General features: G+C 34.5%; 1 protein-coding gene across 1 annotated transcript; it reads right to left on the bottom strand.

The window, feature by feature from the left end:
* On the bottom strand, nucleotides 1–25137 carry LOC112754756 (probable polyribonucleotide nucleotidyltransferase 1, chloroplastic). Its single transcript, XM_025802512.3, has 25 exons — nucleotides 24610–25137; nucleotides 23371–23439; nucleotides 22661–22767; nucleotides 22529–22571; nucleotides 22149–22232; nucleotides 21441–21505; nucleotides 20923–21079; nucleotides 19566–19622; nucleotides 18386–18499; nucleotides 16979–17245; nucleotides 16159–16230; nucleotides 15021–15134; nucleotides 9548–9640; nucleotides 8282–8460; nucleotides 5711–5894; nucleotides 5448–5495; nucleotides 4539–4611; nucleotides 3637–3710; nucleotides 3409–3516; nucleotides 3219–3313; nucleotides 2679–2742; nucleotides 2181–2234; nucleotides 2038–2079; nucleotides 853–1381; nucleotides 1–450 (listed from the first exon to the last, which is right to left on the bottom strand). The coding sequence occupies exons 1-24, from the start codon at nucleotides 24904–24906 to the stop codon at nucleotides 974–976; spliced, it is 2868 nt and encodes a 955-aa protein (XP_025658297.1). The 5' UTR covers nucleotides 24907–25137; the 3' UTR covers nucleotides 1–450; nucleotides 853–973.
* Between the last annotated feature and the right edge of the window lie 1183 nt (nucleotides 25138–26320).

Genomic DNA, 26320 nt, shown 5'->3' with positions numbered 1-26320 from the left:
TTAAAAAACCCACTTTAATCACTCAAGAAACACTAGAAAAATACAACGGGGTTTACAATATAACTACTCCCCAATCCCTTGTACACTGTATAATGTGCTACAATTTACATCTGATACTTTCCAAAATCGGCTATAGGCTATAAGCCTATAACAGAAGGGGAGCATCATAGGAAATAATAAGTGACGGAAAAAACAAATTAAATTATGAACAGATTTAATACACATGTACCACTAGGAAAACAATTCCTATGGCATGCATATAATAACACAACAACAATAAAATACAAAATCTTGAGGCATTGCAGTGATACAGGGTAATACCAAAAGGTGCATAGGAGAGTAAGATTTTTCAGACTTTCACCCTACCAGCTTACGTAGAGTTAAGAGAGTCGGTCACATAGGTTCAAACATTCAAAGTATATGCCAAAAGTTCTTCGGTGCAAACGGAATCTGTATCAGCAGTGGCAAGTATTCAACATTATTATAAAGGTTGAACATAATTTTGGATTAGATAATTGCAATCATAACAGCAATTGATTAATAATATTCCTTTTTAATAAAAAAAAAAAAAAAAAAAAAAGAGTTCAACTGCCAACCAGATAAAAATTCTCATTGCAAACCTAATTTCCTATCTCCCCACTCCCTACCACCCCCCCCCCCTCTCTCTTTTCCCACACCACCACCACCACAACCACGCACATCCATATATATAGAGAGAAAGAAAAGGGAAAAAGAGGAAAGAATGCAATTTTCCGTGGCAAAATAGCTAGTATTTACTTGAAACAAATCATTTGGGTATTTGCAAAAATATATAAATACATCAACTAGCAGAGTTATATTGGTTGTACATACCATTCATCTGCTGATTTATAAGAGCTTAGAGCCTCAGCTTGCCTGAGCATATGAAACCAATGGCTTTCCCCATAAGCATCACTATTATGTGTTTTCCTGGCAAATATTGCAGCTACTAAATTCATGCCTCTCCACTAACCAAACTATTTTCATCTTTGCCAGAGACACTACCAAATGCTTCATTGTTACTCCTCTTTACATCATCTTTGTTCGTGGAAGGCTTATCCTCGGAAGGGCTAACCAATTTCCTGATAAACTTTTTTGAGGGAATTACAGAATCGTCCTCTGCACTCCTTTTAGATGAGACTCTGACTTTGCCAATCTTATCCCTAGGCTGCTTACTCTTCCCTTCGGCTAAACCATCTTTTGCCAAGCTATTAACTTTTTTTGACGAACCCTTGTCAGTTGATTTTTGTAATTCTGCAGTATCTATGGGGAGTTCACTAGTAGGCTGACTATTTGAATTTTCTGATTCTGTAGCAGGAAGCATTGCTCGGTGGCTAAGTCGCAGATGTCCCTTATCATTTATCTACAGCACATGCTTAAAATCATTAGGTATTATAAATACAATTGAAGATGAAATAAATCTCTATAGAAAAGACATTTCTATATTAAATCAGAAAAGAAGGGACAGAATTAATAAAGTTCTATTCAGCACAACCAAAATATGTCTTTCATTAAAATTATCTGTTATTGCATATGCATATGGTCGGTACATATCAACTTTAATTGCAGCAGCTTCTAAGTTTTGACATAACCTTACTCTATGAGATCTAATGCAAACTATTTTGCACTATGTTGGGATTTGTGTGTTTATTCAAAGCAAGATGAATCGAGAAAATAGAAAAAATATTAAGTAACTCAGGATGGTAATGAAAAATCCAATTAATAAATGGTTAATATTTGACAAAAATTTGATTACTTATAGGTAAAAATACACTTACCTTGCTTTAGGTGTGGTAAAATTCAACCAAACTCTGCTCAACCTCTAAGAATATATGTTTACTACCCTGATATAGGTAATAACTAATAATACTACATTCAGTACCCTTATAATTCTAAAAAAGGTCATGAACCACACTTGTAAAGAGGAATAGATAAACCATCAAGATAAAAAGGCAGAAGATTCAAATTGAATTATAGATAATTTTGATCATCAGAGCTACAAAATGTAAAATAACACACCTCTATAAGCTTTACATCAATGCGGTCTCCCACTTGGAAAGCCTGGAGAAGAATATGTCAATATCATCCCACTGCTATTTTTAGCATGTAATAATATTAAATAAATAATTTCATTTTACGAAAAAAAAAAAGTAAACATTTACATCTTCTGGCTTGGCTAGCCAACCTGAACTAAGTTCACTAACATGGCACAGTCCCTGCATAAAATGAGAAGACATAAAGATTGGAATTTCAACCATTCGATAGAAGAATTACCTTTTTCATTCAGAACTTAAATTAAATGAAAATATTGAAGAACAAAAAGCATACTACTACTAACTACTACTACTATTATTATTGCAACCTGACATTACTAATTATTTCATGGTTCTAAAAACCGATTGCAAAAACCAGGTAAAAAAAACCACTAAAACCGGTCAGAAACTGATGAACCAGTCCAGTTTCTTTTATTGAAAAAAAGTAAAATTAAAAAAAAAAATCATTTTTAGTATATATATATATATGACTCAACATCGATTGAATTTTGGTTAAATCTTTGAACATTTAAACATCTAACTTTGCTAGTTCAATGACCAGTCTAGTTTTTAGAATCTTGAATTATCTAGAAGATAGGCTTTTGGCAACCAGGTGGAAGTATGTACCTCTCGTCCAGGTGCTATCTCTACAAAAGCTCCATATGGAACTATGGACTTAATTTCACAGTTCCTGAAGAAGACAAGAAAAGATAACTTTTTTTTATCAATAGTTTTGCCAATATAAAATTTATTATAGATAGAATATACTTTCTGAGGGAAAAAAAGGAGCACAAAAAAGAATAATAACGAATCCATCTCCTTTATATTATTTGTAGATGACACATATATCATGCTAACTCCATGGGGTAAACACCAGAAAGCCATATGAACAATACTTTCCAAATCCGATTCTCTGCTTTATGAATGGCACAAAGGAGAAGGAACCACCCTTTTCTTACCCCAAAACAATAAAAATAGCTTGTTGGATTAAGTATCCAATAAGTAATGTAAGAAGTTGAACCATATTAGTTCTTTGCAGATGTTTGAATAGATTACTTCCCAGCTGCTGCATATTTTTCTTTTTTAACTTCTAAATTAAACATCTTTAGTAAGTCAATGCAAGCAGCAGGCCAACATAACCAGAAGAATGAAGAGATATCTAATTACCTATATATATCACCAATAGTTGGAACCATTGTCAAACTACTAATCATCGCTTTAGACCTCTCCAAACAAGACAAATCTTTTGCAGTTATTTTCACCTGCAGAAGCCAAACAAGCATTATGCATAGTATTCCAGCAAGAAAGTAACCATATAATACATATATGTGTGAAAATATGCTGATTATCCTCATACAGTGCCATCATCTTCTGTATCAATAGCCTCTACTCCAGATTCTTCAATAATGCTCCTCACTTTTTTTCCACCAGAACCAATTATTAGATTTATTCTCTCAGGTTGGACCTATAAAACAATATAGGATGTGAGAAAGGAACATTGTATGCTGCAGGTCTTAATTTGAGGATAAGGTCTGTAAAATGCGACAGAGTGATGGGCAACACAGGGAAAAATGAGCAAACAGACCTTCATTATGTGAATTAATGGTGCGTGCTTGGAAAGACTTTTTGCTGGAGGGGGTGAGCATTTCATCATTTCCCCTAGATTAGGAAACAGTCAAATGAAAGAAGAGAGATAAGTAATCTGAAAATCCAAAAGATAATCTATTTGCTTTTTGAAAAGAAGTAACGGAAATCACAATGAAGCTTATATATATATGCAATTATTTTCTAACTCCTATTTGCAAGCCATTCTCGTAAGTCATAACACCTACAAATTCCCATTGATAAATGCCTTTGAATGTCTTTTCATAAAAAGCAAAAAGAAAAAGAAAAGGTAAAAAAGAAATCTGCATTTCAATGCCCAAGGAACCTAAGCTGATATCATCCTCAACTGAGTTTACATATCGTGTTGCAGAGTAGCATACAACATAAATTTCCCCAGGGATATGTTAGTTTGGGGAGTACGAATGAGGTAGAAACTTTCGTTAATGGAGTTCGATGTCTAAATTTGCATATGTAGCTCATCCATGAAAATGTCCACTCTATTTTTATCCCCCAACCATACATACGCCTAATGGTTTCTTTTTCTTGGATTTTGAGAGTAGTACTCACTCAACATCATTTTAGCTGCATTTGGATTATGAATGCATTATTAAACCCAATGAACTATTTTACCTCTAACAACTAAATCCAAGTTCTAATTTCTCTCAACATACTCAGATCTAACTCTTACAAAATGCTAAACCACTCAATATGGACTATACAGTCAGTAAAAGACTGCCATAATTAAAATGACTTTATTAACAGTTGCACCAAACATTTTAACAAATCAATGTTACAAAAGAAAGTGGCACCCGAAGTTTAACAAATCATAATTAAAACGACTTTATTCACTGACAGCAAGTCTTAGTTTTTTTTAGGTTTTACCAAGTATATGCTTCCTGCCCTCTCTAGCCTGTAGGAGTGCCTCTCTCATGATGGGCAAAGTAATTCCTCCTACCTGTGACATTGACGGATTAACAACTAAATTAATGTATTTATGTACCTATCTAGAAATAGGAAGGGAAAACAAACATAAAACACGACTAGATGTACATTGAATAATAAATGCTTCAGGTTTATTTCCAAGAAAAAAAAAGATGTACATTGAATAATGGGTAAAGCACTAAATTGGTCCCCTACGTTTGGACGTAATCCTGTTTTGGTCCTTAAGGTTTAAAGTGTCCTATTTGAATCCAAAAAAGTTTCATTTAGCTTCAATGTAGTCCCACAATGAGGTCAAAGTTAAATAATTAACGAAATATCCTACATAACAGCAGTATAAGAACAAGATCGATAATATGGAGAACAAGTAGAAGCTCTAGAGGCACAAAATCAACCGTGGATGCATCAATATATTTATTTATCATTCTCTTTAGTTCTATAAAAAATATTTCATTTAAATGGTAAGAAAAATAATAAATAAATATATTGATGCATTCACGGTTGATTTTGTGCTTGTGGAGCTTGTACTTGTTCTCCAAATTATCGATCTTGTTCTTATACTGCTATTAAGACAACTTTGACCTCACGGTGGGACTACATTGAAACTAAATGAAACTTTTTTGGATTCAAAAAGGACACTTTAAACCTTAAGGATCAAAACAGGATTACGCCCAAACGTAGGGGACCAATTTAGTACTTTACCCTCGAATAATAAATGCTTCAGGTTTATTTTCTAGGGAAAAAAATACCTTAAACCCCAAAAATATGAATAAAAAAACTTTAAATCCCAAATGAGGGGGAAAATGAAATAACTATCAAGATGTTAGAATTAAAATTTTCATAGTATTCCACCTTAATGTCCATCTGAAATGCAGTTATACCATCTTCGTTTCCAGCAACCTGCATTATGTCATAGTCAATACATTTTTAGCTTATGTATCATGTCGATTAGATTCCTTTTTTTATAGAAAGACTTCATTGACTGAGATAGAAGTATAATTGTAACAAAAATGGAACCGGAAATAGATAAACCCCCAGAACTCTTAAGAAGCACCTATTCATCCAAGTAAAAAAGAGAAAATAAGCATAAAAAATTCAACTCTGTGACTTGAAACCTTGAAATCCATATCTCCGGAAGCATCTTCAGATCCAGTTATGTCGGACAGAATCAGTGGAGTTCCATCACCACCAAATTCCTTGGTGTCCAGTACCAAACCCATGGCAATGCCAGCAATAGAGCACTTAATAGGAACCCCAGCATCTTGCAATGCTAAGCAACCCCCACAGACAGAAGCCATGCTACAGAAATACAAATTGAAATTAAATGTAAAAACTATAAAGAATCCATGTTTTTAATAGGTTACTTTAAAACCCATGTGACCTTTTTCTTTAAATACGAAAGAAAAATGGTACAAGTTGGGAGGATATGAGATGCTACGTACAAAAGCCAAAACTAACAAGAGAAGAGTTTGCAACCAATGCAGCACAGGTTTTGAATCTATCAACACGTGTGGGAGGAAAAGTCATACAAAAAGATCATGAACTTTACACCAAAGATTTAGATTTTTGGTATTCTCTTTTTGTACATAAATATACAGCACTTGACCCAACAATATTGTGTTTTTAACCAGTGGCCATAGGTTACTGATTTTATATATTTTGTTTTTCACATAGTAAAAGAAAATTATTAGAACAGAAGAGACTATATAAAAGAAGATAAGCCATCCTTGTATAGGTGCAAAAGGCATAGTTAGGACATAAAATGCCTAGCTATGTAAGAATGCATGCCAATCCTTTTAAATATCAGCTAAAGGAATCCCATTAAACAGAACATGTACTGAGCAGTTAGCACCAAAAAGAAGCCATAAAAGAAAACCATATCCCAAATGAAATCAATACTCAAAAAGAATCATTGCAAGTACTAGAATTCTTTTCCAACCAGGTGCACTAGAGCACTGCAAAAACTGCAGACTTCTCATAGAATCTTTGTTCTTTTACATGAGATAAAAACTCTGAACTTGAGAAGAAACTGATACAAGTCATAGAGCAAACCAACAATTCCTCAAAGATACCAAAAAGATTATTCAACAGATATCTTGCCACGGGACAAGATGGGACCTAAAAGCATTAACATCTACACTCAAGCATCAATGCAAACCACAAAACCCACAAAAAAATAACATAACTCCTCCACAAAATAGAATGCAACCTAGGGTGATTTGGACCATATAACAATGCCCACCACTAACCTTTCCCTTCGATATTTAGCAAAGACAATTTAGAAAAAAAATACCATGAATAGAATCCTTCATGCAGACCTAGTATCCCAAATTACCGATAAAGTGCATACTCCATGAAAAACTGAATCTTATAAGCATAAAAATTATGCATTATAATTTATTATAATTTATATTTGAATACCATAACATGCAATTAATTAAACTTTTGGGTAGGAGATATATCTCTTTAGTGTTTCCTTGTATTTTCTTTGCATAATTACCGTATCCATGTTTTTTGTTGTACAAGATTCTTCCTTTTCTTGGGATTTCCACATTTTTGTAACCTAAAGAGTCCCCTGAATTAGGGGAAGTTTTGGCCTTTTGGGTCCCCTTGATATTGCTTCTTTCTCTTCAAACCCCAATAAAAGGTTATGGTCTCTCTATCTGGTTTTGTTCAACTGCTAATATTATTTCCAAATCCTAAATCATAAAAACCTATACAATATCTTTCCACGTTGATAAACCTATTTGGAAGTCTAAAGCTCCCTCTAAAGTCAAATTGTGCTCAACAGAATTAACACCAATGACAGAGAGATTCAAAGGCCACATAAGGTTATTTCCCCTCATGTGCGTGTTATGTTTGGGGAGAATTCAGAATCAATTTCACATCTGTTTTTGCACTGTACACTGGCTAATGAAATTCCTATTTTCAGTATCTTTGGTTATTCTTGGGCATGCCCTGAGACTTTGGATCAGTTTCCTTGACTAGTTTTGGGAGCAAGAAAGAGGCAAAATTGTTGTGGCGTTGTGTTGTATATGCCACTATCTAGAGGATTTGGCTGGAGCCCAATTCTCATACATTCAACGACAAACATTTAGGCAAGCAAGCTTGATGAGATAGAATTAGGCATTTAGCCTCTTTGGTAATAGCATAAGCAAGTATAATGAAGAAGAGTTTAGAAGAGTCAGTTAGTTAGAATCCTCTGCCAGCTAAGATAGACAGCTGCAGCTAGTTACAGGCTACAGCAGTCACAACTAACTCATGTGAAAAGGCTGTTATGACTTTGTACTAGCTTGCACAACAAGCTACAACCTCTCTATATAAACACAGTTCTGCTACTGTGATTTAGTAATGAAATCAAATTCTAAATTCAGAGTTATCACTCCAAATTCTCTGAACTCTCTGAACTTTCCTTTCTCTATTATGGTATCCAGAGCTTAAAAAGTTCAAAAGCATGAATCCAGTTTTTTTCTCATGAGCATTTTAAAGTCTTTTCCTCTCTAACATATTGAGAGATTGGAAGGCTAACTCTACAGATAGCTTTTGTTTTAGTTGTCTTTTGCTCTTGTATGGAGGTTATCTTATCCTTCATTTGCTTGTATTATTCTTCTCCATGTTAATTGAGTTCTTTTATCCCCCAAAAGAGTAAAATAAAATAGAAAGAAAATGAAAAGATAAAATCTCACCTTGATGAGCCATTGCTTTCTGTGATAGTACTCTCAACACGTATAGTGTAAGGGAAATCATCCTCTGGAGGCAAAATTGGTTCAAGTGATCTCTCTGCAAGCATCCCGTGTCCAATTTCTCTTCTACTTGGTGCACCAATTCGGCCAACTTCCCCAACACTTGAAGGAGGAAATGAATACTGCAAATTTTAATCGAGGTACTAAGACCAAATTGCACTCTGAACATTCTGAAAACTTTTAAAAGCAATATATATACTTAAGATTAAGATTCCAAACTTTCTTTAACACGCACACACACACATTCACATATTTATAAATAAGCAAGCAAAACATGTATTAAAAACAAATTATCCCAATGATCACCCAACTAAATATGGATTAGTTTAGACTGGATTTTGAGCAAAATTATAATCTTGTGAGTCATTTAGTACATAAATCAAATGAAAAATGTCAAACAATATTGAACTGACAGTAACAAAATTTCATTACATGTAAAACAACCATAAAAATAATGATTTTTCCTTAATCAAAGATATTTACCAAAGATTAAAATCTCATTAATAGAAGCAACGAATTCTGATAAAGTATGTGATAGGAATCTAGTATCAGATGAAGAAGAAAGTGGAATCATCTGTCTGTATTACTCAGAAGGAGAATAAAAGTTGCCAGGTATTAGAGACCCAGCTGCTCTACCAAGTTCCAATTCCAAAACTGAGATAAGATATTGCCCTTGATATCTCTCCCCTTCCTTCTATAGCCATCCACTTCCCTCCCAAACCTAGACATTCTCTCACCCTATTAGTTACAAAACCCATCCCAAACTACACTTAATTACAATTAAGCCCCTTTGACACCAGTCTACTTTCTAACCTTACTCAGGAAATGGGTGAAAGTAATACTAATATTTGGGGTCCTAACTGTTTGTTAGGGGCTTTAGTAGTAGTACTTGACCTAATTACTAAGGGCACAATAAGTTACTGTACTAGACGAACATCTTAATATAATACCATAGTATAGCATTAATTGTTCTATAATATTTTCCCTAAATTTTTCTCTTACTTTCTTCCTCTCCTTTCATTTAGTGTAAGATTAACAACCAAGCACTGAGCATTATTATTCTAGGCATTATTCTCTTATTTCCTTCCTCTCCTTTGGACTTGTGCCAGCCAGTCCATATACTCCATTTGAGTACTTCAAACTTTCTCACAGTAGATGAAAACCACAAAATTGCAAGAGAAGATAAAAATATTCATGTTACGAAGAGACCTGAAGATAGAACCTCTTGTATTCTTCAACATCTATAAGATTGTCTATTCTTTGCGCCATTTGCTTATCTCCAAGAGTAACAACAGCGACTGACTGTCCAACAGACAACGAATAAGTTAGAAAGTAGCAGCAAAGAATAAGAATATATATATTTTTGGCATAGGGGGGATACAAGATGCCATATCACTCAACTGATAAGATGCAAATATACAATTATACATATCAAGAAACTCAATAAAGTAACCTAACAAGAAACTGTTGTCAATTTGTCATAATAATGAGATATACATAGCACAACAATTTGCCGAAATAGGGCATCCAAAAGATTGTATATGTTGACATGATTGAGAATAAAATTAAATGGAAAAGGTGTATTTCTACTAAATATAAGCCTCTTATGGAAACAAAGTCATGATAAGTGTGCCTAACACCCATTGAAGAACAAACTGGATAACTAAATTTCTTCCTGATGTAGCTGTTTTTGTTTCAATAAAACCGTCTTTAGTAATCTCACGAGAAGAAAGCAAAGTGTGTCTATATATATATATATTTTGTGTGTGTGTGTGTCACCGAAAAATAATTTTTATTCGTGTAATGTTTTAAAAAACCAACTATTGGATTAGAAGCTTATATGTTATAGATCCTACAACAACAACAAAGTGTGTGTTTGGATTGTGGTTTGTCAAACTGGAGTTTGAATAAAAGTTATTTTATAGAATTGATTTTGCGTAGAAGTAAGTTTGTGTCAACATAATTTATGTTTGGCAACTCTTTACCAAAATTGATTTTGATAAAATAAATATTGTTTGGATAATATTAGTTAAAATCACTTTTAGATAGATAATTACTTAAAAGAACATGCCATTAAATTATAATGTTATTTTTTTATACATGTTTAATTTTCTTTTTTATACTTTTTTCTTATATATTTTTTATATAGTATATTTTTAATACTCTTAGTACTTTTTTTAGTACGTTATAATTTTTAACTATTATTATTATTATTTATGGTTAATTTTTTGTTTAATTTATTTTACCTAATGGGATCAATAAATTCTATTATAGAAAGATAATAATAAATATAATACACAAAATTATAACTATAAAAATATATAATGTCAAATAAAAAAATTAATAAAAAAATATAAATAATAAATAATAAAAAAAGAGTTCATATAGAGAGAGAAATAATAAAAATTTTATAAATAATGCAATAACATGTATAAAGGATAAAATTGGCAAAAAAAAAAAAAAAATATTGAAGGTAGTGGCTAAAAGCACGTTAGTGCAACGGAGAAGCTAGAAATTATTGCTTCTTGTAAACATGGTTTTATGAACAAAATCACTTCTGCTTTTGTAGAAAAGAAAATTAGCCAAACAAAAAATTGAAGCTTTCAAGAAGTTCTAACTTGTTTTTTCCCTTCAAACATGGTTACCAAACACACCCAAAGCCTTATTCACTAGGTGGAGTCAGCTACATGGATCAAAAGACATCATTGTGCCTTCATACTCATCTTTTGCCACCCAACACTCCGCCACTCGACCAGTCCACTTGAATCTTATGGTTTACATCCTCCTCGATTTCTCCATTATCCTATTTAATACACCCAAAATACTTAAATCTCTTTTCTTGTTGTAGGGTGCTTTCTCCGATTTTCACTTCTATATTAGTGTTTTCCCTCTTCGTGCTGAACTTAGATTTCATATATTCCATCTTACTATGGTTAATGCGTAAACCATTCACCTCTAAAGCTTCTCTTTACAAATCTAGCTTCTGATTTATATCTTCCCTTGATTTTCCAACAAGGACATATTAACAAGAAGCATGCACCATTGTACGGTTTCTTGGATATGCTCAGTAAGCCCTTCCAAAACCAATCTGATAAGATATGGGTTTAGAGATGACACTTGGTGTAGTCCTACAGTGGAAAATTCCTCTATCATACCAACTTAAGTCTTCACACTAGTTGAAGTCTTATCATACATGTCTTTAATCGCATGAATATATGAAAAAACATTTTTCAAAACTTTCCACAAGACCACTATTGGTACCCTATCATATGTCTTTTTTTCCAAAACAATAACACCATATGTAGATCTTTCTTGTTACTTAGTACCTCTCCATCATTCTTCTTAACAAGTATATAGTCTCAATGATGGATCTGCCCATCATAAAACCAAGCTGATTCTTTGAAACCTATGTCTCCTGTTTCAACCTCCATACTATCACCCTCTCTCATAACCTAATGGTATTACTAATGAGCTTGATCCCTTTGTAGTTTCCATAATTTTGTCTGTCCCTCTTATTTTTGTAGATAGGAACCAAGATATTATTCCTCCACTCATTTGGCATCTTAGAATTTAAAATCTCATTGAAAAGTTTGGTTAACCAACCAGCACATTTTCCTCCTAAACCTTTCCAAAACTCCATCAGAATATTTATTGGGCCTGCTACCATGTCATTCTTCATCCGCTTTAGAACCTTGTTTACTTCAAAATCTCAAATTCTTCAATAATAATTGAAGTTTTGGTCTTCCTTTGTGTATAACCATCCAGAGCATGAAAGAATCTCCTGTCCCTCATTAAATAACTAGTGAAAGTAACTATTCCATCTTTCATCGATGCTCGTCTCTGCCCAAAACCTCACCAGTTTTGTCCTTAATGCCTTAACTCGATCCAAATATTTCGTCCTTCTTTCTTGACTCTTCACTAAATTATATGTTTCTTTCCCCTTGCTTTGCACCCAAAGACTAATAAAGACCATCATATACTATCATTCTCGCTTCGCTTATTGCCACATTTGTCTTCTTCTTAGTCATCTTATATTTTTCCTAAATTTTTCCATTACGGCATAAAAAACACTATTTAAAGCATTCCCTCGTTATATTTACTTTCTCTTATATGGTTGTATCCCACCGTCATGACTTGTCTCTTGCTTGATACCTTTAGTTTCACCAAAACTTTCTTGTCACCCTTTTGATAACTTGTCATATCACTGCACATCTCATCTGCACTTTTATTTTCGTCCCACCTTGCTTCTTCTACTCGGCTTGGAAAGTTTATTTGTTTGTCACCTTTCATCCACCATCACCTGACCCTCGAGTTCCAGTCCTGATGCCTTCTCCTCACCTTTCCCTCAATGCGAAAATCCATAACAATCATCCTATGTTATGTGGTCAAACTCTCTCCTCCAAAATGATTTTGCTGTTAGTGTGAAATTTCCATTCAACTCTCCTTAACAAAAAAAGAAATCGATTTGAAAGCTTGTTACACCACTCTTGCAAGTTATAGAGTGTTCGTCTCGCTTCTTAAAGCAAGTATTTGCGATAAGAAGTTAAAGATAAGTCCAAGATGGTTTTACTGTCGGTATTGACAACCCAAAAACCAAGATGCCCATGGATTCCTTTGTATCCACGACATATCCGTTGGAAGTCTCCACCCAAAAATACCTTATCTCCCAATGGTAGGTCCTGGATTAAACATTCTAGATCTTCCAAAAGCCTTATGGTGTTCTTCCGAACCCCACTTGTAGTGCATAGACGCTAATCACATAAAAAGCCACTCCTTCCACAAGTTTTAATGCGATGATCTGATCGTCCACCCTTTCAACATCTACCATATCCTTCTTCCACTGCTTATCCACCATAATACCTACCCCAATTCTATTCTTCACCTTTCATATATACCAAAGCTTAAACCCGGGTTTAGCCAACTTCTTTTCCTCACCCCGCCCAATTCGTTTCTTGCAGGCACATTATGTTAATCATTCTCCTTGTCATAGTATCCACTACTTCCATAGATTTTCCTGTAAATGTGCCTACATTCCATGTCTCAAACTGCAACTTTTGTTGCCTTTATCCTTACCTTATATCTTATAGATCCATCTCAAGCAAACTTCATATCAATCCAAATCGTTTATTATACCTTTACATACATGAAAATAGGCGTAATATACCTGTTCAAAATATACATGAGCAAAAGGTTCTTCAATTACATGCTTATTGATGTTCGATTTCAATAAAATTTGGTAAAGAGATATATATATATATATATATATATATATATATATATATATATATATATATATATTCCAAAAAGACTGCTTGTGGACAACAAATGACAATTTCTACACCCTACAATACAATTATGCTCATATGTCCTGATCCTAAACACAACATTGTTAATAGATTTCGTTCTCTTTAAAATAACACCAGAACTTTAGGCACCGTTTGGTTAGTGGGTGTGTCTGACATGCCCACCGTTTGATTGTTGAGACATAAATTATTGAAGGACATGGTAGTACACAGTGACACACAATAAACATGTATTTTGTGTGTCTCTAAAATGCTGAGACATATTTCATGGTGGACACAGTTTTTTGGACATTTTTACCCATATTATCTTGTGATATCTCCAAATTTACCCTCTCTCTCTCTCTCTCAACATCACTCCTTCTTCACTTTCACAAATCCTCTTCTCTCTCAACACTACTCCCTTGTTCTTACAAATATGCTGCCTCTTCTTCACTTTTAATTACTCCCACTACTTGCTACTTGTTACTCTCTCTCTCTCTCTTTACACCTTCACCTTGGTGCTTCTCACTTCACTCTCACTTGCAGATCTGGACTTTCTCCATGTGGAAGATGTCACCGCCATCATTCCTCACAGAGGAGACACCACCTCTTCCATAACTTCCTCCTTTTTGTTTGTTTTCATTTTCATTATTTTTTAATAAAAATTTAGATTTGGGTTTTGTTGCTTCTATATTTAGATTGTTGAAGGTATTGGCATTGGTTTGTGCCAACTTTGAAGGGAGAGATCAATAAGGCAGAGATGGTGGTGGTGGTGGGTGTGGTGGTGTTGTTGCTGCAATATTGACATCTTAGTTTAATTGTGATTAGTGTGTTCTGTTGTGTATTAGTTACCGAACGCAATTGAAAATTTTGGGTATTGTTATGTCTATGTCTCTTTATGTATTTGTGTCTATGTCTCATGTGCTTCCACCCATTAACCAAACACAGCCTTATTGATCAATCCTGTTCTCATTCAGGTATCCCATTTTCCTTAATCAAGCATACCATAACCATTGACTTCTCTCATTCCCAATAAGAAGAGTGTTATTCTCTTCCTTCATTGCCCTTGTTGGTCATGTGAGGCAGCCCACTTTACCCTTGCCTCAAATGACAAGGGTTACTAATTTGCACCATCCAAGGAAGAAAATGTCAGAGACGATCTGACATAATGTAAACAAAGGAACGCAGTTATATGCTCCAATCATTTTCTTATATCCAAAATACATTTGGATATATATACAACCTCAAAATTTTAGTCCAAGATAAAATGATAACTAGTCAAAAATTGCACATAAGACAAACAAGAAAAACAATGAAGAAAAAAAAAAACAGGATAGAATGGGACACATGACTGACAAAGCAAAATTTTGTATATAAAACTGATGTCTCGACTCTCAAACCTGTGTTTCGCCTCTTGTAAAAAGAGCACTTCCATGTGCTCTAGGTAGTAGCCCACACCTTGCATTGATTGGACGTATTCCATTTGGTGTTCGCCCATCACTCCGTCTTCCCCCCTGTCACATGCACAGAAAATAAATCACCAAAGATGGATACCTTCTGTTTGCTAACCCACCATGCATTGCAAAATGCAAACTAATAAGTCTAGCAAATTTATCCAAAATTCTAGACAGTCAACATAAACTTAATTAACAAAAATAGTTATATCAATTTGTCACAGACTCACTCAACTCAAAAGATTAAGCTACCAAAAGGAGGCACATGAAGGGTGTTAGTGTGTATGCCCAAAATTAGTTGCTAAAAGCTTTTCTTTTTTTTTTCTTTTTTTTTTGTGTACTATCATAGGAACTACTTGTATGATTGTATCTCAATTGAATCAGATCAATGGTTGGTAGTGAGCTATGGAAGTCCAAAGCACATGTATACTTAAGTCAATCTGGCTTTTCGACTATGATGTAAAGGTGGTCAAATGAACAGTTAATCTTGGATTATGTTAACTCAGAGGCAAAGCTTCAACACATAATCCAGGAATAAAATTCGGATATGCTCCCAGATTCTCTCTTACTTTCTTTCACTTCCTCCAGGTTTCGGTCACTTTGTTTCCCAGTTGGATAGTAACAATGATGAACAAGTATTAAGACACTATCAGAGCCTATATAGGTCTTCTCCAACTAGAACTAAAAAAGGATAGCACATCTAAATAATTAACAGTGTGGAATGGAATAACCATGCAAGGAGTTCAATGTTCACCAGTTGTTGAGAACAGTAACTGCCTGAACACTCTCGGGATAATAGTTGTTCTATTTGAGCTTTCACAAACACTTAACTGAATGTGTTAAACACTTCTACTCAACTATCCCTACATTTTGTTTGGTTTAAAATTATCCACTTTCCAGTTAAAAGGTCTCCCGCTATTATTTGTTTCTTTTTTTTTTCCCTAAACATTGATGATTAGACAGTATTACCAAGACAGAAAATAAATGCACTTACCTAACAATGTTTAGATATTATATTATCTTTTATTTTTATCCTTTCTTGGGTATGTAGTCATCTTAACTATTTTATTACAATTGTTCATACCTCTACAATGCGCTTCCTCAAAAACTTGGATGAAACTTCTTTAAATACCAACTTTACATCTACCTCAGCAAACTGTAACAGAAACAATAGATATATGTTAAAAAGAAAAGAAATTAATTCATCAAAATATCAATACAAGATGGCAGGGCATTGTCTCTACATCAGTCAAGAAATCCAAAGACGAGTGAGAAAGCAAAAATGTAAACATTTAAAATACAAGAAAATGAATCCAAAAGATAAAAACTTCCGCTGCAAGGGAAGTAGAAAATATGAGCTACCAGTTTAAGAACATTCTTTGCTTAATTCGGTTGTTGGGTAATGGTAGGGGAATACGAGATGTTAGCAAGAGAAGAAAGAATAGATCAAAACAACCATTTGAAGAGAACCAGAAGAAGACATCTAAATATTGCTAGCAGAATACTGACAGACCAAGAATTAAGACTGGCTCATTTCTCTGAGAAAATTATGATTGCACAGAATCAAGTGCATCCGTATGAAGGGTATGCTTGTGCATCCTCCTAGAAGAGACTTTACCATAATGCATGACAAGTCAACTGGTTCTCAACAAAATAAAAGTAGATATCCTTTCTCATCACCCACAAACCAAACATCATGTTCTGGTCTTTCCATTCCTTAGAAAACAAAGTAAAAGATTTCACTGAGAAAGATTATGCAGAACAGTAATCCTCCAATAGCCAAGAGAGAGAGAGAGAGAGAGAGAGAGTACACAGAATATAAACATATGCAGAAAGAGCACTGAGCCTAAGATCCCAATAGTCCAAAAAACTGCTAACGTTAGAAGTATAACAGTAGTACTTACCAAACGAGTTGGTCTGGGTGAAGTTGGCTTTATATGAACATCACCTTCATCAACTTCACCATCAACAATCACTTCCTCATCTTCATCCTCCTCCTCAAGAATCTCCGCGATAGTTTCAGCATTACTCCTTAATGTTGGGTCATTACTGACAAACCCATTTTCTGTAAGTATCTTCAGAACCTTGTCTTCTAATGCTGAAATGGCTTTCCTTCTTGGTATTTTGTTTCTAATTTGAAGAACTTTTAGCAACTCATCACCAGCAATTTCCTACACATTACCAAAATCTTATGTTTCTATCCTGATTATCAATTAAAAACATTCAAATGTCAAATAATGAGTATCAAGAACTTTGTTCTATGTTTCAGATATTAGCATCTATTTTAATATGCCAAAAAAAAAACCTTCAAAATTTAAGGGTAAATGATCGAAATACCATCAAACCAGAAATGTTTTATGAAACGGATTATTGGACAGTAAAAGGTGAACAAGAATACAAGCTTAGTGTGTCCAGATGAGGATGCTTCGGGGGATAATTGGCCATACTTGAATATACAGAATAAAGAACGACAACATGAAAAAAAAGTCGGAGTGGCATCTATTGTTGAAAAGATGACATAATCTTGTCTTAGGCGGTTTTGACATGTTGGGAGAAGACCAGTGGAAAGAGACAAAAGGAGACCTAAGAAAACTCTCAGTGCAGTGGTCAAGAGAGCCTAAATTGGCTTACTTTAGACATCGTTAGATCCATGTGGCTGACTCCTCCTATTGGGAAAAAACTTTGTTGTTGTAGCATCTATCTTCAATAATGCATGCACCTTTTGGCACTTCTCACCTAAATGTATTAAAAGGCCCTTGGCACCTTAAGAGTGCCATATGCATATGCCATACTCCATTGGTCTTGAAATAGATACCAGTTTTGCTACGTATTAGTGCTTTATAATTCATATTATATTATTTAGATATAAAATTAATGTTAATCATATAGTTGTTGAAAGGGCCTCCTATCTAATCCTCCATCCCCACCTAAATCCTATAATTTCATTATGCTCCTTTTAGCCCTTGTAATTTCTAGGTTTAGCTGAGATCAATCTGTTTTCTCTCAGCATTCTTTGTAGCTCGGATTTATTTCCTTTGGCTTGCTACTCTTTGGTTGCTGTTTGTCTTTGTTTTAATTGTCTACTTGGATTATCTTAGTCAGACCATGTTCATCACATGACCAAAGAGTATCAAACTTTAAGTCCTATTACCACCTTGTTCGAACAATAGAAACATACTGCAAGTAACATGGGAAAAGATTAGGAGCAAATAGCACCTTGCACAAGTTTATGTATTTACCAATTGGAGCTAATTAAAATATTTGTTATTAAAGAAACAAAAGAAACTGACTCAGCATTGCAAAGGGCATACTTCAACATATTTATAAAGCTCAGGAGGAGGTAGCTTGATTGCGTCAAACATCTTTGGTTTCCCACACTTCTTAACCAAAGCTTCTACTTCCTTACAGATTGCTCGCACTGCATCCTGATATTAGACAAAAAGACAAATTAGGCAATAGGCACTGGTAACTACAAAATAGACATGTTTCGTTTGTTTTTTTTTTTTTATATTGTTTTAAAGAAAAAAATTAAAAGATATAGCTGAGGAAAGATGTACAAAAAAGATTGGAGTATATGAGAGCCTCAACAAAGGAAAACAGAAAGCAGGAGAGGGGAATAAAAAAGGTACAGAAACTTCAATAAAACTGGCCATCATTGAAATAGCTGTCCACTCCCTTTGCATGTATGAAACCTTTAGCTCATAAATAGGCCATGCAGTGATCACCGTAGAGATAATAAAAAATGGCTAGATCATATAACAAATTTTCCAGTCATGTGCCATCAATTAAGATGCAATCATCCATTCCAACCACACTCCTCAAAGAAGGCAAAGGACAATATAGATGACAACATCATCAAAATGAAAGCATATTAATCCTGCTATAACAAAAACTAAATGCCTTGGGGGAACTTCCTCCCTCTTGTAATGAATTTCCCTTTTCAGTGTCCATTTCAAATGCAAAACAGCATGATTACCCAAGAAAAAAATGGATTGAATGTCATCATGATATAAACAGGTCAATCCAGAAACGAAAGGTAGATTTAATTTGTATTCCTTCTCTAAGATAGAAATACAGAGACATAGAGACGGATATTTTCTATCCTTGGTTTTAGGGAGTACAAAAAATACATGAATTTTCTGCCTTTGAGACAGAAAAATTGTGTCTTTGTCCTTGTCTCCACAACCAACCAAGTATTTGTGTCTACTATCTCTGTATTTTTGTCTCAGATGTAGTATCCAAACACAGCCTAAGATAATAATGTTACTAATATTGGTACATTAATGAAACAGAATATTTTTACAGACCAAAACCTTATGTGAAGACAATTAATCTTCCATGATCTCTTAGGAAGCTAAATTGACATATGCTCTATGAAGCACAGGCAATATGTTATGCATCACACTCATATGACCACAGGGGAAGAAGAAAATTTATCAAATATTCTAATGATCAATGAGCATCTCTACATACTAATGGAAGTTAAACAACCTGACCAACTTCTACAGCTTTAAGTAACTTCTCTTCTGGAAGCAAATTGCTATAGCCCTGCAATAAAAATCCATACCAGTTCAGCAAACATAGAAGTACAACCAAAAGAGTTTCAAGATTCACAAATATTACATTCTCAATAGTTTGATTAATTGAGCATCATTCTTACTTAGACACTAATGCAGAATCTTCCATATTTTCCTTAACATGACTGAAATTATGACCATTAGTTATTTTTTGAAGAGAAAAAAAAAATGGAAAACTATGAGGTTATAGCGGATGGCGTTGCAACAAATGGCGGATATATTTAAAAAAAAAAGTATAAATTGTATACAAATAAAAATAATAAAATAATCTACAAAATATAATAAACTAATATGAAACTATCTATCCATATTATAACAACCAATATTAAAGATTAAAACTAATATCAAATTGACATAAATAATAATATTAATATAAACTAAGCAGCAGCAGAAGCAAATCGAAGGTTTAGAATGGAAACAAAAAATTGGGGGCGGGAATAGGAAAAAAGAGGGGGATTAAATTTTTGGGGGGGGGGGGGGGGGGGGGGGGGGGGGACTTAAAGGGTTCAAATATACAGAAGAAAAGGAAGCTGCTTAGAGAAGCAGATTCATGAACAACGTTCAATGTTGTCGTCTTCCTCTGCAAGTGATGGTGCCATTGTCATCAATGTTCGGTGCCTCCATTGCTTCGTCGTCATGGTCTTCCTCTGCAGAACAGCAGGGACGCTGTCAATGGTGATGCTGTCAGCAACGCAAGTCTTTTTGTCTCCCCAAGCAGCAGAGAGGGAGAGTAAACAACAGAGAGTAGAGAGGGTGTGAAGAGGCAGAATACAAGAGCCAGAGAAGGATTGTCTTATACATGTTAGGTTTAGGCTTATTAAAATGATCAAAAGACCCTCTAATTTTTTTTTATTAAAAAACAAAAAAGAAAACAAAAAGAGCCACCATTTCTGCCTTACATGTATCGGACCGCCATGGAGCAACTGCCAATGCAGCCACCATTTGCCCAAGGGCATTTCCGCAACACTACGCGCTTAAGTTGGTGGTTAGCCCAGAATCCAGAAACCACCACACCATGGCCACAATTTAAAAACACTGGTCCACAAGCCAATTTCTTATATTTATTTGGTAATTGTCTCTTTGAAGTTAACAGTGACACTGGTATTTATTTATTAAAGTAACTCCCTAAAAAGGGGAAAATGGAACATGGAAATCTTCTAGCTTCTTCCCGAAAAAAGTGGTCATTTATATTTCTTCTTACAAGAACGCATGCACTGTTGTCATGTCCCTAATATGTAACTTTTACAAGGAAAATGGTAATGATTTCATACCTCAATCATCAATATTGCACTATCTGTTCCAGCCAGCACAAGGTCCAACTCAGACGTTTCCATCTCCTCGGTTGTAGGATTTACTATATACTTATCACCAACAAGGCCAACTCGAACTCCAGCAACTACTTCTGATACTGGAACTTCTGAAAGTGCACTGCAGAAATTAAATTATTATGATTAATGATGAATGCTTAAAAGCATATTTCAGACAGTATCATGCATGTTGCTAAAATAACTCAAATCTAATAGATATGTGTCTGCACATGTGTTTCTATACAGAGCACCATGCAGGCATGCACATGTGCTTCATTTTGACATCCTTCATCAGATATTATCATCTTGTCCTCCTTCCACTTGGACTTGTTTCCACTTTTTAATGAATTATCGTTTCTATTTTGGGATAACAAATGTCAAGGGTGAGGGCATTCTTCTTTAATATTTTAGAATGACAAGCATAGCATCATGCATGTGGCTTAGATGCCTTAGGTTGGCAGCAAATAAAATACTAAACTTACACTGCTATACCAGCGGCAGTGACCGCCAAGGAATCAGGGGAATGCAATCCGTCATAGCTTAAAACCTAGAAGCATAAATTGCATTAGACAATAGCATGTGAAAATTTCCACAAGTAAGGAACATACAGACTGCCACTTTATCCACATTAACCAAAGTACAATACCTCAATCATTTAAATTAGTACAGCAGAGGAATAAAATAAACCATGTTAAAATGTAAACCAACAGGGTGCTGGCTAGGGTTTGTAGTATTCACAGCACCAGCCATTGCATTAGTAGTAACTAAACAGTTTTTATTATTTGCAACTTATAATATTCAGTAGCATAAACAAGGAAAGCCAAGGAAGGTGATAGACAAATACTGTATCGTTTTACAAATATAGAACATCAATGACAGCAAAGCATTTTTTCACAAGGTACAGCCAATTACAATGAACAAATGTCACAAAAATTGTATAATTATTGTAAAATATCATGTCTTGCGATTATAATATTATATCTACTTCTAAAAGAAATGAGGTATTAACGTTGTTCCTTTAAATTCTGCATCTCTTTAGATATTTTTGTTTGAAAACTAAAATATTTGTATTTAAATCATGATTAAATTAATTATCCGATTCAATGAAATTGAACTATCATGTCATGAACTAAAATTAGGAGAAGAACTGAAACGGAGACATAATTGCTGATGAAGGGAAAGGCCCATACCCAAGACAGTATTTGAGTTTCATGGTAGAAGCCCTTAGGCATTGTAGGACGAAGAGGCCTATCTATCAATCTACAAGTAAGAACCTGAAAGCAAAAAGTGATCATCTAAAAATAAGTAACATAATTTAAAAGAAAAGGGGAAAAAATTGCAGACAGAACATTTAAATAAGGTATCTTCTTTTGTACAGAAACTTAAGCTTTGGCCAAGTGACTGAAAGTCTGAAACTTGGCAGAGAGATTATCATAAGCAAGGGTGAATATCAAGATCAAAGGCCGAAACAAAATTGGCAAAACAAGTCACGTGTCACAATCATAAATAAGCACCCAAAACCGAGATTAATAATTGGCAACTACAAAGTTAACGATCAGTAAAGTAGCACCTCATGATCCTTTGCCTTTCCTTCTCGCTTGAAGAACCCTCCACTGAAACAATTAACCTCCAAAAAACCATTACATGCATGAAGCAGCAAGGAATCAAGCGAATAGTAATACAATGGAAATCTCTGACATACCTAGTGCGACCAGCTGCTGAAAAACGCTCTTGATAATTCACAGAAAGAGGAAAAAAATCAGATGGCTCACTAGCAGCATCATCCAAACATATAGAAGTATACACAATCTGCAGAACCCAGCCAAAAAAAAAATAAAAAAAACAAACAAACACAAAGCAAAAGAGTAAATTGCAATTTCTCACACATAATTTACCATGTGTTATCCTAAAGCACGGTAAAATTTAAGTTTTTTCATCCATAAATAGAATGCTAACAATAGACACCGAAGAAAGCAACAGCTGCAGTATATGAGTGGCATCAGGCATTCATCTATCATTTGAATTTCGGTACATATTGACGGCACAATCATGAGCAATTTTTCACAATTACCATACTCACCATCTCAAAATGAAGAACAAAATAAATATATTCAATGTTCCAATTGTGGCTAAATATTTCATACCAACAAATGCCAGTAAATTATTTATTTTTTCCATAAATAGTAGTTTTCTTTTCCTAACACAAGCACGAAATCAACTTACAGAATCTAACCTCTATTTTTTAAAAGAAAAATGGAAAAACTTACAATGTTGAGGAACCTCAAAAAACAACAAACCTTGCAGTGGAAAAGCTACTCTTTATTACAAAAGAAGAGCAGACACAATTTTGATCCATATGAAAATGTTCACAATCATGGACAAAGAAAGTAACTGCCAAAATATGGAACTTACTGTCTCGCCATCTGTAACTGTAACTGACGCACTGGCTTGTCTTCCTATATGACCAGTCTCAACCAAAATCTGTAGAACTTAACATGTCAATGAAAACTAGTACTGAGTATACCTCTTTAACTCAACAAAGATACTTTTGCCACAACCACAATACACAGATACAACAATATTGTAAAATAAAAAAGTTATGAAAAGTTATAATTTGGAGGATAGAATAAAAGGAATCTCTGAATCTCATACCACAGGCTTAAAGTGTCAAAGAATAAAAAATACTTTGCCACCAAAATATTTAAAATTAAAAAAAATAACAATTTAAGACCTTTGTTTCCCTTTCTTTTCTTTTTTTTCATTTGATAAAAGAAGAATTTCATTAAGATGAGAAGGATAATACAAGATAGAGGATAAGAGAGTTCCTCTATGCAAAAGCAAAACAAACAATTTAAAATTCAGTAGCTAAGATTAAAATATTTAAGAATGTATAAAGCATATTAACCAAATCAGTAGTTGCGCAGTGATTGAAGAATTCAAGATATGGTGAGAATTGGATTAGGGAGGGAAATCACATGAAGCAGAGAGCCAGCCAACAAAAACATTGAAAAATGTTCAACAAAGAATGAGACCAATGCATAAATCCTCCCAACCAAATTTAAGAGTCACTCTCCACTCAAATCAAAGGTTAGACATAGACCAAAAAGAGAATTCAAATGGCATGCACCGTGCATGAGTACATTAGCCTTTATAATTGCATCCCAATTAATCTGACGAAACAAACATTTACTTTGATCACTCTATGCCATAGTGAACAAACCTCCAAGTAAACCAGCGATAAAATTTCGCTAGAAGGATCATGTATTCACTAAAACAATTGCCAAACCTAAGGCGCCTCCTCCTTCTCGGTTCTCAGGATCACAAGAAGAGTGGAAAATGAGAAAAATCCTTAAGAGTGCTTAATTACAGCATGATTCTATTAGCATAGATTTATGTTTGTATGAACCAACTTCTCTTTGCTGTATTACTCCACATACCAACTTAGTAGGGACACTATAGCAGAACTCAACTACACTCTAACACGATCCTTCTTAAATTTTGCCACTTTCAATCATAATAAATAGTTCATGAAATTCTTAACCAGGCTATAATAACACCAAACTTCACACACTATCAAAAAAAATTGAAACAAAAAAAAAATAAGAATAAGAATAAGGATAACAGTAAATTAATAATAATATCCAAACTCACATGTCTATCGCCAACAGGAATCTTCACGGAGTACGGTTGCGGCGCAATGTGGGTGGCGCCATCGCTGTTCTTATCGTCCGACGGTTCCGTGGAAGCTCTGACAGCAAAGCCGTTACGGTTGTTGTTGCCGGAGAACAGGAGGGAGAGAGAGCGGGAGCGGCATTTTCCTTCCTTAGCAAAGCCAAAGTGAGGTCGGAAAGGGAGGAACAAGCAAGGAGGCTGAGAACGGCGGTGTTGGTGGTGGTGGTGGAGCGTGGCTCCACCATGGAAGGTGTTAGTGCTAGGGCATGCTAACATCCTCCTGCCTCTTCTTTTTCTTCCTCGCAGGATTTACACTTTTCGAATTTGCTAGCAAGTTGGAGCTTCTTCTTCTGGTTTCAGAAGAGCGGGTGAGTGGTGAGTGTGGGCGAGAAGAGAATAGAGGGAAGACGAGCAACCATTATCCGTTTTTTCTTCTTTTTTTTTGTTTTTGGTACTGAGGACGCACGCTACGATGTGGGTTTTTACGTATATTCCGAGTCCATACTCACCGTTCTTCTGGGAATGGGCCTTATTTGGGCCGGTACAGTGTTAAGAAAATGCGTGTGTAAATGTTAGAGTGATTATCCAACTCAATTCCGGATCATTACCCCAAAACATAACCACGACCTTGACCAAAAAAAAAAAAACCCGTCAAATCAGCCTTATACCGTGACTATGTGAGATAAAAAATGTTATTTGGACACTAATTTTAACTACCAATTCCATCTACCGTATAGAAATATAATAAAATAGTGCATACGGATACGAATACGGTAAATAACATGACTCGTCTGGAAAATAGAACTCACCCAGTTTCTTCGTCGCGCCACTTCTCTCCTCTTCTTCGATCGCATGATTTCTTTTCTTCTCGGTGCAGCGGTTCACTCTCCCCCTTTTCGATCGCACCACTGCACCTTATTTCTTATTTTCTTCTCTTTTCCACAAAGCGCTTCACTTTATTCTTCGATTGCCACATTGCTCCTCATTCTTCACTTTCTTCTCTTTTTCACGCAGCGCTTTACTCTACTCTTCTTAGCGCTGTTAACTTTTCTCTTCTCAGCGAGTTTGAATGCATTACGTGGATTTATTTTGGTTTTTTTTATCTTAGAATTTTAATTCTATTTTTATTGGCCAGATTAGAAAAGTTGCTGTTTATTGAAGTAAAGTCAGAATTCAATGGATTCCACAAACTCGAATGAGATTTGTGCTGTGTTTAATTCATATATTGTTAATTTTTTTATTCTTGATTTGATTTTAAGTGTTTTTTATTTGTTAATTATGAGGATTTTGATTTTTCATCCTAAACTGTTGTCAGTAATCAAACACCTTTCAACTTGTTTTTAAGTGTTTGATTATCTATGTTTTAGGTTGTTTCAAGGATAGGAACGTTATTCTCCTATATAGAAGATTATGAAACTTTTTATACCAATTATACAAAGAGAGTTGGCTTTTCATAGAATCTAAGAACTACTAAGTGGGATCAAAATAGACAGATTACATACTAAATTTTGGTATGTTCTAAAGCTGGTTATCGAAGATCAGAAATTGATCCACTAAAAAAGGCAAATTCAACTTTCGAGCAAAATTATAAAGTTAGGATAATTGAGAAAAGGGATAAGAAGTTAAAATATGTGTTAACCTCTGTGAATATGCAGCATAACCATGTTGTTAGTCCTGTCATGGCAAAGAC

Source organism: Arachis hypogaea, chromosome 16 (assembly GCF_003086295.3).
Source record: "Arachis hypogaea cultivar Tifrunner chromosome 16, arahy.Tifrunner.gnm2.J5K5, whole genome shotgun sequence".
Lineage (NCBI taxonomy): Eukaryota > Viridiplantae > Streptophyta > Magnoliopsida > Fabales > Fabaceae > Arachis > Arachis hypogaea.
This window is presented reverse-complemented; position numbering and strand designations above follow the sequence as displayed.

Excerpts from the sequence above, each read along its gene's own strand:
- LOC112754756 (XM_025802512.3), bottom strand. The coding sequence starts at position 24,906 with ATGTTAGCATGCCCTAGCACTAACACCTTCCATGGTGGAGCCACGCTC. Across the intron at positions 22,572-22,660 it reads TCAGCAGCTGGTCGCACTAG|TGGAGGGTTCTTCAAGCGAG; the intron begins GTATGTCAGAGA and ends TAATTGTTTCAG. Across the intron at positions 2,080-2,180 it reads GGCTAGCCAAGCCAGAAGAT|GCTTTCCAAGTGGGAGACCG; the intron begins GTAAATGTTTAC and ends ATTCTTCTCCAG.